This window comes from Pteropus medius, unplaced genomic scaffold, assembly GCF_902729225.1.
Source record: "Pteropus medius unplaced genomic scaffold, Ma_sr-lr_union100, whole genome shotgun sequence".
Taxonomy (NCBI): Eukaryota; Metazoa; Chordata; class Mammalia; order Chiroptera; family Pteropodidae; genus Pteropus; species Pteropus medius.
The window spans coordinates 2,118,761-2,138,391 of NW_024340693.1; the positions used below are offsets into that span (position 1 = coordinate 2,118,761).

A 19,631-nucleotide genomic window follows, 5' to 3' on the forward strand; every position below is an offset into this window, starting at 1 on the left:
AGTGCCAGGAGTGGTCACCGTCAGGTAAGAGAGTTAACAGAGGGTCTAAGCCAGCCAAAACACTTAGAAAACGGATTCAGCTGGCACAAAACCAGATGTTGTTTTAGTGACAATAATGAAGATAACAGGGCGCTTCACGATTCTCAAAAGCATTCTGCCTCTTCCTCCTCCCAGCCCAGCTCTGCCTGATCAGAAGCAGCGTCCTTATCATCCCATCCCACTCTGAATATGTACTGGAATCTCAGAATATTATCCGTCTTCCCTGGAAACTGCGTCTCGTTCATGCGCGCACGCCTTCTTCCCAACATGCAAGCTCCCCTGCTAAGTGCCTCACACATGCTCATTTGAAGAAGCTGAAAAGCAAGTTAAGTGGCAATTCCAAGGTTACAAGCTACTATGTAGTATTTAGGATGCAAATCTGACTTTCGATGCATCCTGTGACTTAACGAGCAGCTCTGACATCCAGGCGCTGGCCCAGGTGTTGCTATAAGCTTTTGGGGGCCGTGGTGTTCTGTGGGATAAAAAACAGTATCCCAGGACTTGCCTTGCCCACGCGCGCCTTGCTGCCCTCTACCCCACCTGCCCACACCACACCCCCACACACACACACACACACACACACACACACACAGTTCCATTCTCTTGGAAACCAGAATGCTGGACGTTCGCAGAGGCTAAACCATTTGCCCAAGGTCACAGCACCAGGCAGGGCCCGCGAGCACATCGCGGACGCGGGCCACCTCTGCCAGGAGCACCGGCGCTCCCCACCTAGTCGCCTTCCCCCGCGCTTGTCGCCGGCCGGCCGGCCGGGACGCGACCGCGAGGTGCGGGCCAGCGCGTTGCGCGTGCAGCAGATGCCCCGTGGGCTGCATGAGGATGAACCCGGGCCGGACGCGCGGCGCCACCACGGAGACCGGGCGGAGCCGGCGGGCGCGGGGGCGGAGCCGGCGGGCGCGGGGGCGGGCACGCCAGAGCGACATCGAGCCGGGCCAATGGGAGGGCCGCGGGGCGGGGCCGGCCGCCGAGGCGCTCTGCGCGCGGCAGTGCGCGCTCTCGGCTCGGCTGCGGGGAGGGGCGCGGGCTCCCCGGCAGGTGCCTCGGTCCCGGGACCCCGAGGGGGCGCAGCCCGGAGCGCGGGCCCCGCGCGCGGCGGGGAGACCACTCGTGCTCACGGTGAGTGAGAAGGAAAAGGCAAAGGCTCTTGGCAGCTGGGGGCTGCGCCTCGGAGGACACCTTCCTGGCCGATGACAGTCATCAGCGGTGGCGCGACTGTCGCGCCCCAGAGGAACGTCACCGTCTCCCTTATGCAAACCCGCGGGCACAGGGCCGGGTGGGGACAGTTGCGTGATCGCTGAATTTCCAAAACGGTGACGACTTCTTATTTTAAGGAGTCGTCGTTTCAGCCCTAGAAAGTCCTGCTCTTTAAAACGGGAAGCATGACAGGCTCAGGTTTACCGAGGACCAGTTCCCGCGTAGAGAGTATTTTCTTAAGAAGTGATAACTGCTTTCTGTTCCCTAGTTTGCTGGTTTCCGCCACCAAACTCCTCTCTCTCCCCTGTCACTGAAAAGCCAGCCTTTCCGAGGCGAGCGCCGCTGATCGTGTCTCTGGTTTCCCTTTGAACAGAACTGGGCCCCCCATCCCAAGCAGGATGAAGCTTTTCTTCGTAGAACCTGCCATTTGCCTCAGCACATTTGCGCTGACTTTGACCTCTCCCCTGACGACGCAGTACGTGTACAGGAGAATATGGGAAGACAGTGGCAACTACAGCATGGCCTCGGCCAGCAACGTTTCTGACTGTGATAAGAACAAGAGCAGCCCGATTTTTGCATTCCAGGAGGTAAGAAATTAAAATAGCCCTAAGATGCGATGAAAAGGAACGTGCGGTGGCTTTCACACGAACCGCCACCCCAGGTGGGTCTCTGGCAAGGAGCGCGCGAAACTCCTGGCTCCCAAGCCAAGAGCCTTTTCCAGCTCGCACCCTGTTTGACGTTTCCTGACACCCGTAACGTGCCAATGCCGCTTGAAACCCCCTGCTGTGACACTGGCTCTTCTTCTTTCAGAAAATTTCAGCGCGGTTTCATCTCTTCTGTGGCTGTCTCTTTCCTCCGTCCCCCAGCTCCAAAAAATTTATTTAAAAGCCTGAGAGTTGGGCCGAGGCCAGCGCCAATGAGTGTTCTGTGGACAGGGTCTAGGTGACACTTGGTGCTCCTGCCTCTCCCTGCTCTTCCTCCCTGCCCCCTTCCACAGCACGTACATGACCCCTAACTGAAGCCTGTGGGGCCAGTCTCTGTCACGGGGTGGAAGGGGGGACAGCACTGGTCAGTCATCACTTGGTGTCATCAAATCGGCTTGGACTCCCACGCATGAGTCCATCCTGGGTGGAGAGCGCTCGCTTTTTCTCTGAGGACACTGAAAATGTTTCCTTCATTCTCTCCTCCCCCAATTTTTACCTTGCTTAAAAGAGGAGATACTACGCCACCATGCTCTTGTCCCCTTAGGCCGTTCTTAACAAAGCCCACCAATTCCCAAATGCAAAGGAGATGGCATCCAGATTTGGAATTTCTTCCCCACAGTGCCTCAAAAACAAACCACATTTGTAAACTTTGAACTCTTCCCCTTGGGAATATTTTATGATGGCGAAAGGACTAGAAGAGTTTAAAGAAATGGCGGTCACCTGCCCGCTGGTGCTAAGACGATCTCCCGGGTGGAAAAGACTTCAGGTGTGACTGGGGGAGGAGTCTCAGCACTGGAGGAAATGGCAGAAGGCCTGAGAAGGAAGGGGCTAGCACTTCCCCAAGTGTCCCCCAGGCGTCCCCCAGGTGTCAGGCATGCCCCGGCTGGGGTGAGGCCCGGCTCTTTGGCACAGCCCCTGCTGTGACTCATTTCTTCATTTCCACGGGAGAGATTTCTCTTGGAACGGATCATTTCTGGGCAGCCATGTGGACATCCAGGTTCTGGCCGGAAGTGAGGTCATAAAAATAGAAGGGCCAAGGTGTCACCTCATGGTTTTGCCACCCAAAAATGTTTCCTATGATATACATGTCATCCCTGGGGAGTGAGATGGTTCAACAGGCTCACCAGACCCCTGGGAGCAGAGAGGAGATGAGGCAGAGGACTAGAACATTGGGAAGCTCGGCTGCCTTTGCCCCCTTAGAGAGAGGGGAGACAGGCCTGGGTCCAGCCACCTTGGTGGCCTCCTATGACTAGGCAGGTGATGAGTATCAGCCCCTGGCCTAACCCAGCCGCTGAGAGCCACCCCCACTGCCCAGAGCAGTGGCCTTGTTTATAATTAATTGACTGCTGTTTCATTTATTGGTTTTTAATTGGATTACTATTCAAGAGAACATACTGTCCCAGACCCCTTCCCTTAAAGTTGGTGCTCCAGAGTGATAGGTGCTTTTTCTCAGGTCAAGGGACTAGAAGCCACCCCTCCCCCACCCCAGCTGGGACAGCGCGTGGCGATGGCAGCCCTCTCACAGTTTGCTCCTTAGGGCGGACAGACATTTTTCTTCCCAGGAGGCACCACCATCATCTTCGGCATTTCCTTCTGGTGCCTTTTGTGGACACTGTCCCTGCTCAGTTTCTCTTAGAATATTCTCTTCCCTTTGTATCCAAGAACAAATGTTCCTTGTACCCTGAGTTTCTGTCTCAATACCCAGTTCTGGCCACTTGCTCTCTAAAAGAAGTATAAGGGTTTGTGGACTCTTTTTGTAACTCTAAAAATAAGAGATGTCAACAAAAACATAAAAGGGGAGAGGGTAAAGGTCTGAATTTGCATGGGGAACAGAGATAGAATGCAGTCAGAAAAAGGACTACTGTATGTATGAAACTTCCTTTTACATAAACCTAATGATAACCACAAAAAAATCTAGAACTGAGATACAACATAAAAAAGAGGAAACAGAAGAAAAAAAATCGTAGAATACCATCAAACTAAGCTACCAGACAGAAACACAGGGAAAAGAGACAATGGAGACACAGAGCTACCAGAAAACAAAAGATAAAATGGCTACAGAAAATCCTCATCCGTCGATAATCACCCTAAATGTAAATAGACAGAACTCACCAATAAAAAGGCACAGAGCAGCAGGTCAGATCAGAAAACAAAAGCCAGCCACGCGCTGCCTTCGAGAGACACATCTCAGCTGGAACGACAAATATAGACGCCAAGTGAAAAGGTAGAAAATGATGCTCCAAGCAAATGGCACCCAGACAAAAGCTGGTGTAGCCACACTCACATCTGATAAAATAGATTTCAAGATAACAAAGGTAACAGACAGACACGAATGGATATTTTATGATGATACATCAAGAAGATATAACATTTATCAATATAGTTACACCCAAGCAGGTAACACCTAAATACATAACGCAACTACTAACACTACGAGGGAGAAACTGACAAAAACGCAATTATAGTAGGGGACCTAAATACCCTTTTAACAGCTATGGACAGATCATCCAAACAAAACACCAATAAAGAAATCACAGCCTTAAATGGCACATTAGACCCAGTGGACATAATTGACATTGACAGAGCCTTCCATCTCAGAGCACTAGGTTATAGAAGCTTCTCTAGTGCACACGGAACATTCTCAAGGGTAGACCATAAGTTGGTACACAAAACTTGCCTCAACAAATTTAAAGAGATAGAAATCATACCAAGCAAATTCTCTGACCAGAGCGCTTTGAAATTAGAGATCAGCTGCAAAAAGAAAGCAGGAAAAATCACAATTATGTGGAGATTAAACAACACGCTATTAAACAATGACTGGGTCAAAAGAGAAAGAAAACGAGAGATCAGATGACACCTACGGACAAATGAAAATGACGCTACAACATGCTAGAACTTTTGGGGTCCGGCAAAAGCAGTAATAAGGAAGTTTGTGCATTACAGGCCTGTCGTGAGAAACGAGAGAAGTCCCAAATAACCTTAAAGAACTAGAAAAAGGAGAACAAAAGGGACCCAAAGTCAGGAGAAGGAAGGAAATTATAAAAGCTAAAGCAGAAATGAACAAAATAGAAAACAAAAAGGCAATAGAGAAAATTAATGCAACGAAACGCGAATTCTTTGAAAAGGTTAATAAAACTGACAACCCCCTGGCTAGACTCACGAAGGAAAAAAGAGAAAAGACTCAAATAAACAAAATCGGAAATGAAAGAGAAGTTACGACAGACACCACAGAATATACAAAGGATCATAGAAGGCTACTGTGAAAGGGTATAGCCATCAAATCAATAACCCAGAAGAAATGGACAAGTTCTTAGAAACATACAACCTTCCTAGACGGAATCATGAAAAACTGCAAAATCTAAATACACCGATCCACAGTAAGGAAATGGAAATAGTCACCAAAAACGTCCCCAAAAGTAAAAGTCTAGGACCAGAGGGCTTCACCAGTGAATTCTACCAAACACTCACAGAAGATTAAATGCCTGTTCTTCTCAAACTCTTCCAAAAACTTAAAGAACGGGCAATGCTTTCTCACTCATTTTATGAGGCCAACGTTTATTTCTCTGATACCAAAACCTGTCAAGGATGACACACGATATATTACAGATCTGTACACTTGAAACCCATATAATTTTATTAACCAATGCCACCTCAATAAATTTAATATTTTTTTTTAAAAAGGTGTCATAGCACAGGGTCAGTAAATGAATGAATGAATGAATGAATGATTTTTTTCAGCTCAGATTTTCTTGCCCCTCCCCCGAAAGATCAACTGTGTGCAGGAAGCACGCATGATACAACACTTCTTCCTGCGACCCCACATTTCCTCACCCTTCCTACGTAATAAATATACATACATGTACGTGTATTGGAATAAAAGGTAGTATGAATTTCGAGGTGCAGTTATAAGAGTAAACTGAGCTCTTTCACTTCTAATTGACATTTGACAAGTCTGTATGGATGAAAGTCTGACTTTTCAACCCATTTGGGGTTGAGAGATGTGCAGTAGGTGCATACTCATATATATAAATATTGTTCCAGCCTATTTGTCACATCGTCAGGTTTTCTGAGCCCCGTGACTGCGGCTCGCCCGCATACTTCTCTCGGGCAGTGACGTTACCCTCTGAGGACCTCTTAACAAAATGGGGAGGCTGTGGGATGAGCCTCTGGCTGAGGGCGGAGAAGCGGGGCACTCAGGCATGTTTGCTGACTTCTGTGGAGGAAGGAACGTTGAATCCCTCACCGCTCCCTCCTCCGCTGTTCAGTGATTCATTCTGAAGTGTTCAGTTGGCCGTCAGGGTCGATGCTCCTCAGATAACTTTCAGGAGAGGGACTTTGCTCCTGAAGAGGACTCCTTCGGGTTATCCGGCAGATGATGGCACTGTTCTCGCTCAAGAATTTTTTATAAAACTGACACAATCCCTTGTTTCCAGCGGGTAAGGAATGCTTTCTATTCAATTGGATTGAATATCTATGTTTTGGCCTGTGGAATTGTGGCTGCTTTAAAACTGATCTTACTTTCCTTCACTTATCCCTGTCACAGTACCCCGTCATTCTGTCACTCCTGAGCAGCAAACAGCACTTTCTTTACCCTGCTGTCTCCCATTGACCCGTATGGATTACGTAATGATAAGTCTCCAGAGTTTAAAAGGTACACACACGACTATGCCTCAGCTTCGACTTGTGATTAAAATATGCTTTGAGTCTGTCTTCGTTAAAATCTGTGTTTTGAAACAGGCTAGAGACGAGGAGCACGGCCTGTGGGAAAGATGGCAGAGAGAAAGAAGACAGGACTCGGGCGGGGGAGGGGGAGGGGGGACCCCAAACCAGAACATCTTGTGAGAAGCTGACTTTAAGATAACTGCTTCGTTTATTTATTTATTCGAGAACTATTTACTCGATGGTTACTCTATCTGTAGGAATACAAAGATGTGCTCAGGAAGCCTGAGCTCATAAAAATGAAACAGCTGAAATGGATTAAGCCCTGATGTGTATTAGGGCCTCGTGCCCAGCTCGTTATATTTACTTTAAATTTAACTCTCACGACAGCCTGTAAGGTAGGGGCTGTTGTTGTCCCCTCGTCGGATGAAGAAGCTATAGAAAGAAATAATTTGGTCAGGATCACATGCAGTTAGCAAGTTCCAGAGGCATATTTTACATGATTATTCATTCATCCGGTCAATACTGGGTGTCTGCCCTGTGCCGAGCACTGTTCTAGAAGCTGGCAATGCTGTGGTGAAGAGGATGAGGCCCCAGCACTCCTGGGGCGTAGGTCGTAGAGGAGAAGGCACACGATGAGTGCATCGATCAAAATATCATGTTCTGTCAGGGAGCAGTAAGTCTAAGGAAAAACATGGCAGGATAAGGCAAGAGTGTTGGGCAGGGTCGGGGGACTTGCTGTGGACGAGATCGGTCATAGCAGGCCCTCTGAGGAGGTGACACTGAATTGAGGAAGTGAGCTGTGTGACAGGCAGGCAGAGAGAAGAACAAGTCCGAAGGCCAGTGAGCACGGGGTGTGAGGAAGTGGCATGAGGAAGTGGAGGTGAGTCAGAGAAGTCGTGATTCGGGGCCACCCATGTCACGGCAAGGAGGTGGATTTAGTCCCGTGTAAGGACAGCCGCAGTGGGGGCGGGGCAGTGAGCAGGGGAGTGATGGGGGCTGATGTGTGTTTTGAAAGATCATTCTAATCGCTGGTAAAGAACTGGCTGGGTTTGAATCCAGCTTCGTCTGCCGCCAGAGCTCAAGCTCTTGATCGTTATGGCCAAAAGCAGGACCTGGAGATGAATGACAATTGCCACGTGAGAAGGTTCCGAGGAAGGAGGAAGGAGAGATGACATCTGCTGGCGACTCTGAGGGACATCCAAGTTGGACTGTGCCTGGAACAGAGAGACTACTGGGGGAGGGAGTGGGGACGATGCTGAGAACCGAGGTTGACCACATCTCAGAGGGCGAACGCTCTGGCGGGCAGTGGGGAGACACTGAAGGCACAGGAAGGCGAAGGGCACGTGGAGCGGGTCCTCCTTTGGCAAAGTGAGACGCCAGAGTAGTTCAGGTGAAAACTAATGAAGGCTGTCACGCCGGTGGCAGCCACGGGACTGTAAGGGAGGACGGGGGCCTGGCAAACACGGGGTGGGCGGGACAGGCTGTGTCACGGGAGAGGGAAAGGCCAGGACCGGGACAGCTAAGCTCTGTGTCCGAGCGGCGAGAACAGCTCCTGGCAACGTGGAATTGCTTGAATGACAGGAATACGTAATAATAAAAATGGGCTCGATACTTTAAAAAAACATTAATTCAGTATTTGATATTTTCGTGGTTCCTCGGTTGTTTGGAGTGCTTTCTAAATATTGCACGAATAAATCTTTTTAAAAAATGAGCTTAGGAATCCCCATTATAAGAATGCACATGCTCTTTCTATAAAATCCGGGAAATACAGAGAAGTGGCAAGCAGAAAATCCTACCCATCGCCCCCGATTCTTCCTGTCAATGACTAGTATCACAGCTGTCACAGCTGTTAACCTGTGTGAGTTCACAGTTGTCTCGGTCCTCAGGTCATGATACGCTACCGTTTTTAATCAGTGCAAAACTCTTCTTTGGGCTTAATCTTAATGTTTAGTAAGTACAGGAATAAGTTTGTCATCGATTTGGGGACCCATGTAAAAAGGACAACCGAGCTCTTCCTAAATTACGGCCTGCCACGCAGGAGTAAGTATGACACTTACCGCTGGTACCCGTTCCCCTTCAGAGCAGACAGAAAGACACCTCTCGGGGAAGGGTGACGTGCGGGCGAGAACGCAGATCTGCTCTCTCAGTGCTAAGTGTTCATATGGGAAAAAGCTCACATCACCGCGGGGTCCCCGAGGCCTGGGGGTTTGTGGACCCCCGTGCGCGACAGACACACACCGACACAACACGCACGCTTTTATCTCTGCGGTGAGCGTGCCCACGCGGTCCTCGACTAGCACGCGTGGGCGATGACGTCGCTTCTTGGCGGATGCTCCGCGAACCGGGTGAGGGTTCAAGTTGCACCCGACCCACGTGCCGGGCGCCCCGCCCGCACCTCCTGGCCCCAGGGACAAGAGCACACGCCGTGCCGGTCCTGTGTGCATTATACAAACCTCTGTTAACAATGTCTTCATTTTCTTTGCAGGAAGTTCAGAAAAAGATGTCTCTGTTTAATCTGCAGATAGACATAAGTGGATTAATTCCCGGTCTGGTGTCCACCTTCATCCTTCTGTCTCACAGCGATCATCGCGGACGAAAATTCCCTTTGATTCTGTGTTCTGCCGGAGCTCTGGCGACCAGCATCTGGCTCTGTTTACTGTCCTATTTTGCCTTCCCATTCCAGCTTTTGATTGCATCTACCTTCTTTGGGGCACTTTGTGGCAATTCTATCACATTTTTCGGAGCCTGCTTTGCCTACATCGTTGATCAGTGTAAAGAAGAGAAACACAGAACGATTCGAATAGCCCTCACCGACTTCTTACTGGGACTCGTTACCGGGCTAACGGGGCTGTCTTCTGGCTACTTCATTAGGGAACTGGGTTTTGTGTGGTCCTTTTTCGTTACTACCGTGGTTCTCACCGTTAACTTGATTTATATCGTGTTCTTTCTCGGTGAGTCAAGGGAAGAGTCTCCGTTTCAGAACGTTTCCGTATCGTGTTATGAAGGCTTTAAAAACCTATTTTACCGAACTTACATGCTTTTTAAAAATGCTTCTGGTGAGCGACGGTCCTTGCTCTGTTTGCTGCTTTTTACGACGATGACTTATTTTTTCATGATAGTGGGCGTTTCCCCCATTTTTATTCTCTATGAATTGGACTCTCCGCTCTGCTGGAATGAAGTTCTCATAGGTTACGGATCAGCTTTGGGTAGCGCCTCGTTCTTGACGAGTTTCCTCGGAATATGGATTTTTTCTTACTGTATGGAAGATGTTTACCTAGCCATCATGGGGACCCTCACCACCATGGCGGGTATGGCGATGACTGCTTTTGCCAAAACGACATGGATGATGCTTCTAGGTGAGTGACAAATGGAGCCTTTGAACTAACTGTGTATTTCAGGTTTATAGAAAATGAATTTAGTCTGTTGGGTGAGAAACTTGAACATAAAATTCTCTATTTAACGGTCTTGCTTAATTAAAAGTATGGTGTTTAAAGAGCTAGTCTGACAGAAGCCAAGCACCAATTGCTTAAAACAATTCACTGAATAACCACAATTTTCCAGAGTTGCATATTAGCCCCCAAATTTTGTTTTGAGGAACGTCGTTCTCATGAATCAATTCTTCAATACAACTTTCACCCAACTGAGTATTTCTTAAAATGCTGCTCAGAAGGCTACTTCCTATCAAAATGTTAAAGGCAATCATATAAAGTATATTCAACAAATCTATTAGAAAAATTCATATCCATCGAATAGATCCAAGAAGGGAATTCTTAAGGTTTTGCAAACTGATCTTCCAGCATATTGGTCATTTCATCAATTGACTTTTGATGGATCACGTTTTGGCAGACGGGACCGCTTCCTTACCCACCTGCCTCATAAGTGGTTTCTGTAGGGCTTGAGTGAGATGCTGCATTTGAAGGGCCAAGAGGTACGGAAACTGGGACTCTGGGAAGGGTCCACTGTAGTCTCCGTCTGTGAAGGCAGAGTGTTAAGCTCTTGTTACCTTGCAGAGAAGCAGGGCGACCAAACAGAACCCAGCTTCATTTCCATCTCTCGCACTAGGTGATCTTGGCAAGCTGATTAAGTACTCTGAGCCCTCGTGTTTTCATCTGTGAAGTGGGCACAGTGCTGTCTCATGTAGGGTTAGGACGAATGTCAGAAGAGATCACTGCACAGTAGTTAGCACGACGCCTGGCTGCCAGTGAATGCTGGTTCTTCCGCACAGCTGCCAAGGCCAAATGAGCCAATACACGTGGAAACACGCCGGAAACTTTTAAGTAATCTGCAAATGTACTGTCTCACTATTTTATCCGAGACCTAAAAATACTACTGACCGTTAAGGGTGGTAAATGACGGCCAGAGGCGATTTGTGTCCGTGAAGTTATTCGGCCACAAAGATGAACGCGCAATAAGATAAAGAACCAATTGATCGATAAATGAATCGATATAATAAAAGAATGCTGACGCCCAAAATGCCAGGTCTGAAAAATCAAAAACAGAAACAAACAGGAAAAAACGAATTAAGTCACAACTTGCTACACGAGAGGTCACTACGACAGCGGGGCAGAGCGGGGAGGGGCAGAGTGGGGAGGTCCGGTCTGACCTAAGGCTTCCGTGAACTCTTGTTCTCGCCCCGGAATAAGGTGTTGCCAGTAAAGTCACCTTGAACTAACCCATCTTTGTCTATCCTGATTCATTAAATAGAAGCCTACAATTAACTCCATCTTTAGAGGCAGTGAGTTGGGAGGCTTGTAGAAAATGACATGTTTAGCGAGAACGTGTTTCACGTCTCAAACTGACCATTCGTTTTCTGATTCCCGACCATTTCTCTCACAGTCAGGCTGCCCTTCCTTTTCACATTCGTGCCGCTGTCTGTGCTACGGTCCATGATGTCAAAAGTGGTTCATTCTACTGAAATAGGTGAGTTTAATTTGCTTAAGGAGTGTGATGAACCCACAGTCTGTACCAGCTCAAATCTATGCACCGTCAACGTTTGAGGCTGTTGAATCAAGTGGTAAGTTCAAGGTTAGGAAGAGGCTTCTATTCTATTAGGGCAAGGGAGCCTGTGCCCAGGGCTCGTGCTTTGGGACACTGGCTCCGGCCGGGCCCCACCCCGAGGGGAGGGAGACCTCAGGGCCGGGCGGATATGCCTTCCAGGAGCCCCCAACACCTCTGCCTTTCAGACTCCACTCTGGGTTCCTGGGCCCCCGTAACTCCCAGCCAGAGAGCTCTGGGCTCATGTCTAGTAATGCCTGTGTGACCCCCTTCCTCAGGCCCTTTCTTCCGAGGGAGGGCTGTGACCTCAGTGTGCTCACCGCTAGACCAAGGGGGTAGCCACACAGGGACCTTTTATAGATCTGGCCTGACCTTGGAGTGTCTTCTGCCATGGGCAAAGGACCCCTTCCGAGCAGGATGGAGCAAGAGGGAGAACACAGTACGGGTGGCCCACAGCCCCCAGTGGGGAACCAAGGGCCGAGAGCCAGCTCACCTATGTGGTCAGGTTCCTACATGGAACCCTAAAAGCTCTGAGAATTCTAAGTGTGTGTCCAACCTTCCAAATCATTGCGAAGGTATATTTCTCAGAGTCGGCAGACAGAACACATCTCCGTTAACAGTTTATTAGTCAGAATTGTAACTTTTAAATACGTAGACTATAGCATGTAGGCCTCTAACTGGATTCTCATGTTGGACTTGAATCAGAGTCCTAGCAGAAACAGGCCCCACTCGGCTGGTTCAATTAGGAGGCGCTAATGAAAGACAGCGGAGAGATATGGGGAGTGTGGGGGTCCCAGTGAGGAGGAGGGGGGAGCGGAGAAGAGACGTCACAGTCCCCCTCTCCTCTTTCATCCCATCGGCCAAGTGTGGCTGGCAGTCAGGCCACTGGGGAGGTCCACGTCACGTCGTTTGTGGGGTGAGCCTCCCAAGCACAGAGCAAACAGTCGAAGAGGGCAGAGGATAACCAGTCCCAAAGAAAGGAAAGTTAAATTTCCAGTTAGAACCAGTTACTAGTTAGGTATCAGGCATGTGAGGTTGTCCTCGTTCCCCGTGGTGTCACACGGGTATTGTCAGACCTTGGAACTTTCTTCTGTTTCGTGCCTCAGCCTGGTACAGATGTTCGTATTAACTGTCTATGAATAATTCATAGTTAATGCTATTCTACTTACGGTAGTTTAGTCAGTGCTGGGGAAGACTGCATAATTCAGCAAATTAAAAAAATACATTTCTTGATTCTTTTCCACTCGAAAGTTGTAGCTGTACAGTCACGCAGCTGTTTATAAATTATTGGTGATGACTAGCTGGAAAACCACTTAGGAATACAGAAATGAGTGAGTACAGTATGTAAAAATCACTTGCTTCCTTGGATTCTGCAATGGTTTCTTAGATGCGGCAGCAAAGCACAATGACAGAAGAAAAAACAGAAATGAGACTTTATCCAAACATAAAACTTGTGTGCTTCACAGACCACCACGAAGAAAGTGAAGACAACCCACAGAATGGGAGGATAGTTTTGCAAATCACATGTCTGAGAAGGAATTTGTATCCAGAATATGTGAGAACTCATAAAACTCAACAGCAAAAAAGACAACCCAATTAAAAAAAAATGGGCAAAGGGTTTGAATAGCATCTCTCCAAAGAAGGCCAATAAGCGCATGAGAAAAACGCTCGACATCTTTAGGGATCCGGGGAATGCAAACCAAAACCACGACAAGACCCACTAGGTGGGCTAACATGAAAGAGCCAGTGCTGGTGAGGATGAGGAGGAGATCCCGCGCACGGTGCGGGCGGGAAAACTGAACGATGCAGCCATTCTGCAGAAAAGACGCGAGAAGTTAGAGTTACCTTATGACTCGGCAATTCCATCCCTAGGTGTGTACCCAGGAGAAGTGAAAAACGCATGTCCCCATAAAACCCTGTAGGCAGATGTTCACAGCAGCATTATTTATAACAGCCAAAAGGCAGAAGCAATGCAAACATCCACGAACTGATGAATGGATAAGTGAAACGCGATGTGTGGAACAGTATTTGCCAATGAAAAGAAATAAAGTACTGAGAGATGCTACAACGTGGACGAACATTGAAATTGTCGTGCCAAATGAAAGGAGCTAGTCACAAAAGACCATGCGTTATATAAACATGATTCTGCGTATGTGAAATGTTCAGAAAAGGCAAATCTCTATCATAAAGACAGAAATTAGGTTAGTGCTTTGAGGGCCTGGGGAGAAAGGGAGTTTCTTTTTGGGGTGACGAAACGTTCTAAGCTTAGCGTGTGGCCCGAGTCTGTGAACGTACTCAGAGTCACTGACTTGTACAATTTAAGAGGCTGAGTTTTATATCTCAAGTTGTTTGGAAGGGGGAAAAAAATCTGCCTGCTTTGACTTAGAGCTGCAACAGATTTGTCAGAATATTGTTTATTTTTGTTTATAGTTGGTTTCATGTATTTATAAAGGCTTTTAAAAAGTCATTCCACGTTGTTAAATACAGTGACATTTTTAAATGTTCAGTATACTTTTTGGCATTTCCTACTCTGAATTGTGATAATTTTGTGAACTGATTCCATTGTTCTAGAAAAAAATATATAATTACTTTGTTCTCAGCTGCAAACTAATAAACCCCTCTGATGGTGCTGGCGTTTCCATAACCAAATATATTCCCATCCATTTTGTTTAAAATGGGATATTTTTTGAAGATATTATGCACTTGAAAATAATAAGGGAAATCGGCAGAAGGTTCCAGATGCCTCTCGCTATCGCTATTATCTGAAATAGGAGGAGAAAACTGGATTTGGGTAATGACTTTGAAATCTCTGTGCCCCATACAGCTATGAAACTCATAGCTAAAGCCGGCCTGAACTACGTCTTACCATCGCCTGTGAAGTCCCTGTCATTATAAATTGGAACCCAGTAAAAACAGATTTGACTTTTTGAGGTCTAGCGGAGTAAAGAAAAGTTTAGAAAACAAACTGAATTGCACTTCTTATAGCATCCAGTTTATCCCTGACAACTGGTCCAGGTCGAACTGCTCAGGGAGGTTCGGCCACGAGCTAAAGCTCCCTCCTAAGCATGTGGTGTCTGTGTCAGAACAGATGTGGCAGCGCCTGACCAATTTTCCGTGAAGAACAGAATCAAGCCATCGCCCAAAGGGATCAGAACGACATAGTCTGTCCTTTGTGGCACTGTTTCTGGTTGTAGCAAGGGACCGGAAATCTGAGAACTAACGATATAGCTAGACAAGTAGGATAACTTCCTCCCAGTTGAGCTGACTTAATGCGTCATCGAGTCAGAAAGGCAGTAAGTCTCTGTGCTACTCGGTGATCGTTAACCGGGCTCGAGTTGACCTTTAATTCCTTCATTTGACAAATATGTATTAAATGTCTACTGTGTGCCAAGACAGCTAGGCCCTGGGGACACAGTAAACACAGTAGATATGCACTTGGCACTGACGGAGCTTTCACTGTAGTCAAAAGAAGACACGTACGCGCAAACACAGTATTCTGCAGAGAAATGTTTGTTTTATGAACGTGTGTCTTATTCAATGAAGAATTTGAAGCAAAGTATGAGAATATGTATATTCGAATGAAGAGTTTAAACTGACAAAAATCAGTGCACAGTCTAAAAAGTCAGGACTGTGGGGAATATTCAAAATAGACATATAAACTATAATCCAGTTATGAAAGGTGACCCTCAAGTTTGCCTTTTCCTATCAGTCCAGTCAAACACAATTTATTTACATGATCCGTATTGTTTATAAGAAAAATGTATTACAATTTATCATGGAAAAGTAAACTTGGCAAAGTAGGGAGTAAGCACAGTGGCTTCATGATAGGGGCTGTGGACACGACATGGGAACATTCACCGAGGACGTGATGAAGAGCTGACGACAGTCACAAAATTTAGTATCTGCTGATGGAAAATTTGACAAAGAAGAAGAAAAGTACATAAAGATGCCCAGCCTGCCTTTCAGAAGTTTAACTGTTCAGTCGCTATGGTCTTGGACTCCACCCCAAACCAAAACTTGGTAGAATAATGGCCATTTCGCTCCAATTACGAGCATGGACTGACTGTGGTCTTCCCATCAGCGAACCTGGCGTGTAGCAAGTGTGAAGGGCAGCAGAATCCCCACTCTTCCTGATGCTGTAAGCCGCCCCCAAGAGCAGGCGGTGTCAAGTAGGCAAGAGAGAAAAATGTTATAATCCCTTAATGTCAAACCTTCACGAGAGCGCAGTTACTTGATGAGTCGAATGCAGACGAATCTTCTGGTGACTGAATCTTTTTGTCGCTATGGAGGGAGGGATCAAGTTCAAATTGGAGCATGTATGGTAAAATTCTCTCTCGCTGCACCTGTCGCTCTTGCCAGATCTGAGAAGCAGATGGAAAGGATTACTTCACCTTTCAAAAGGCCTCTGGGAGTGGGGGGATTTTGCTGCTAAGAGCCGTCTTGCCCATATGGGGTGTGTCACAGATTATCATGGGGACAGAGAGGGGGATGCATCTTCTTGAACCTCAGGGCTGCTAGTTGTGGCTCTGCAGACTTCCAACGCGACAGCTTCGGTGCCTTTGACCTCCATCCTCTTTACACTGGAACTGTGCTTCGCTCTGCGCCATTTCACATAAGGGACTCGAGCCTCCGCGGATACCGAGGGAAGACAGTAGCTGAGGTTTGGGGAGTCAAAAGTAAGGTGTACGTGGATTTTCGGCTGCGCCAGGGACCGGAGCCCTAACCCCCGCTATGTGGTGTTTTCGACGTTTGTTGCGTGAAGTCCAAGGAGGACCCCTGACCTCAGTTTCTTCGCCCACAAGGTGGGTGACCGATGCTCGGGCTCTGAGGGAGCATCCTGTGCTCTCCAGGCGGTGCCCCCCGTGCTCGCTCTTTTTGGTGAATAACGGTGTTCTCCGTTAGTTTTTTTGTCGTTGTCGTGTAAACTCAGCCTTTTCTTTTCCTCTCTCCGTACCCCGATACACACAGGTGCCCTGTTCGCTTGTACTGCTTTCTTAGAAACACTGGGCGGAACCATTGCAGTTTCTACTTTTAATGGAATTTACTCCGCCACGGTTGCGTGGTACCCAGGCTTCGTCTTTCTGCTGTCGGCTGCTCTGTTACTCATCCCACTGGCCAGTCTATGGTATGTACCTACTTTTACTCATTTTATCAGAGGAGAGCCGGATTCGATGAATGCCTAACCCCACCAGTAAAATTAGATCGATCTGTTGGAGTTTGGCCTCAGAGGGTACTTTTCTCAAGAACTTTTACATGTGAAGACATCTGTCAGTAACTTTGGAGACGCAGGAAGCAAGAGAGTGACATGGCTGACCAGAACCAGGAGGAGGATTGGGTTAGAGAGAGACTCTGAGAAGTTGCCCCTGTCTCTTTAAATATGAACGACTGATTAGATTTGCATGCAAGAAGAGATAGATAGATATTAAAAAACTATGACTACCCAGAGTGTAATATCCCCTGACGCTCAAAGATGAACTTTAATACGGATCTTTAGGTAGATGACCAGGCAGACAGCAGGCACTGACCATCAGGAATTCTTTCCAGAGAACTGGCTTGTTTAACGACTCCCTTTTTAAATGTCAATATCTGAATAAATACAAAGTGCAAAATGCTTTGGATAAACAGTACGCAGAACGAAAAGATAGGCCACAGGCATGAACCTGAGAGAAATAGCTCCTTTTGCCTTTCAGTTAATAAGAAGCGTAAGCTAACTCGGTACGTGGTTGCTGTGGTGCCCAAGCAAAGAGGTGACACTTGGTGCAGAGCCAAAGCTCCGTGCTGGCTCGCTCACCGTGGGACCTCAGCCCGTGTGGCCTCACGGACTCTGACCCCCAGGTCTGTAAGACAGAGCGCGGGAGGAGCTACCGCTCCTCTGTGATTTTGATGAAAAGTGATTTTTACTAGGTATCTTTTTGAAAAAGAGGCTATTGAGCTATTGAACTGGCAACATTAAAGGTACCTGCCATGCCAGTGAGCACACGATGAGACAGTGGACCCCACACACTGCCGGGAGCAGCGTGATTCCCCTCTCATTTTCGGGGAGCAATTCGTAAATCTGCCTCAAAAGTTTCTTTACAAGTTCATAGCATTTGACCCAGTGATTCCTTTTAGAAACCTATCCTAAGGAAAGGATCAGTAATGCCGAATTCATTCTTTTCCTTCCTTCATTCCTTCCTCCCTCCCTCCCTCTCTCTCTCTCCCTTTCTTTCTTTCTATTTATTTTTAGGTGAGGCAACCCTTGGTTGACCTCACAGATTGCAAAGACCTTGTCGGCTTACAATCCCTTATGTTTTTATTTTTCACGCCTACAGCACCTGGTCTTCCTAGGTGGTCTCCCATCCAAGTACTAATCAGGCCCGACCCTGCTTAGCTTCCGAGATCAGACGGGATCGGGCCTGTTCAGGGTGGCATGGCCATAGGCTCCAAATTCTATAAAGAAGTTCGTTATGACAAAAAAAAATCTAAATGACCAAAATGTACAATAATGGTTAAATAAAGATGGTACATCCATATCGTGAAAAATGAGTAAGAACTGCTTACACGGGGAGTAGAATAACAGGTACTTTTAATTTTAGTCATTGTCCATCTATGAATATGCTGTTATGAACACATATTACTTACATAACTGGAAAACCAGTGCAGCTGGATAAAAGGTAGCTTCTAATAACGTGAGCATAGATGGTCCTCCGAGATGTTTTAACCCTGTACTCCTCAATGTTTTTCAATGACAGTTACATGCTACTGTAATTATTTCCAGGTAGCTATTGTCCTAGCTTAGCTAGAGCTATTGAATATAGCATTTAGGGGGAGCTGGAAGAGAAAGCACTCACGTCGATTGTTGATTCCTTTTCAGAATGCCGTGCATAACGAGTCTGTTGGACTCGAGATACCAATATATTCTTTCTATGCATAATCTGCATAATTAATTAATTAGAAGCACGTCACCTGAAAAAAGGTGAATACAAATTATTTATGTGCTGCCTTAATCACAACGCGAAAACGTCTTGTTCCTTTTGCAGCGTTGTTAAGTGCGCCAGCTGGGACAAGAGAGGCGACGTGCTTCTCGTCCAGGAAGAAGCCAGCGAGGACACCTCGGACAGCTGACACCGTGGTCTTTGGAAAACGCACGTAGCGCGTACTCTGACTTCTGAGACACACGCGCTCGCCCCGACGCCCGATGCTGCGGCCTCTGCCCCAGGCTCACTGCGGCACCGTGCGCTGCGGGCACTTGATGAGAACCGTACTTGGTATTTCCATAAAGAGGAGAACAAAATCCGACATGCTTCCCCGTTTTGGATTTACAAAAGAAATGGAAACTTAACGGTATCAGGAGGGCTGACGCGGCTCCACATGATCAAAAGCAATAATGCCCTCATGTGTCCGGTCTCACATTGAGACCAGAGAGAGCTCGGTAACCTCAGCTTCTTCATCTGCAGAATGGGTTCTGACCCCTCCCAAGGATTCTGAAGGCTCAGCTGTTGAAAATTATGATGAATCATTCACTGATAGGAAAATAATAGAAGCTTCAAATGTTTATCATTTTACCTCTACTTGGGTAACCGCTTTTTTATAGAGCCCATCGAGGTGCTGCTGATACCGACAGCTTTTAATAGATGCAAAGTCCTTAAAACAGAAGGACTTTAAAGAATATATATTTTCACTTTGCCTGATATGTTTCATCAGTGACAGGCATGGTGATATTTTATTTTTATATGTAACAAAGCGGTGTTACATATACTTCTATATGTAATAAAAACATGTTATAAAATCGAATTGTTTCTAAAGAAATGTAAAAAATGAGAAAACGCCAACTGTGCAGTGAAGTAATAGCCATCCCTCGTCTGGTCCCCTGTTCCCGTCACAGGTGCGCCTTCCCCACTGCCGCACACGCCCCCAGGGGCCACTCTGGGCCTTGTGAACACCACACTCTTCTGTGCCACCCTCCCATGACGCTGAACCGCTTAAGCAGCAAAGCCAAACCACTTCCTCTGTGCAGCCCGCGTGTGTCTCCTCCCCGTC

At 47.2% G+C, this 19,631-nt stretch overlaps 1 protein-coding gene and 1 non-coding gene across 4 annotated transcripts; one reads left to right on the top strand and one right to left on the bottom strand.

Moving 5' to 3' along the window:
- Window positions 1-1,047: 1,047 nt before the first annotated feature.
- Window positions 1,048-19,385, top strand: SLC46A3 (solute carrier family 46 member 3). 3 transcript variants are annotated; one of them, XM_039862645.1, is made up of 6 exons: window positions 1,048-1,173; window positions 1,625-1,838; window positions 9,103-9,973; window positions 11,454-11,537; window positions 16,581-16,737; window positions 18,632-19,385. In XM_039862645.1, exons 2-6 carry the CDS (start codon window positions 1,650-1,652, stop codon window positions 18,714-18,716), a joined length of 1,386 nt encoding a protein of 461 aa, XP_039718579.1. In that variant the 5' UTR covers window positions 1,048-1,173; window positions 1,625-1,649; the 3' UTR covers window positions 18,717-19,385. The 3 variants fall into 3 exon arrangements, with proteins under 3 accessions (XP_039718579.1, XP_039718585.1, XP_039718595.1); XM_039862651.1 differs by lacking the exon at window positions 1,048-1,173 and adding an exon at window positions 1,216-1,340; XM_039862661.1 differs by lacking the exons at window positions 1,048-1,173; window positions 1,625-1,838 and adding an exon at window positions 5,719-6,391.
- LOC120603149 (5S ribosomal RNA) lies at window positions 17,915-18,033 on the bottom strand. Its single transcript, XR_005652965.1, has one exon. It is a non-coding gene; the product is annotated as a 5S ribosomal RNA (ribosomal RNA).
- Window positions 19,386-19,631: the final 246 nt, after the last annotated feature.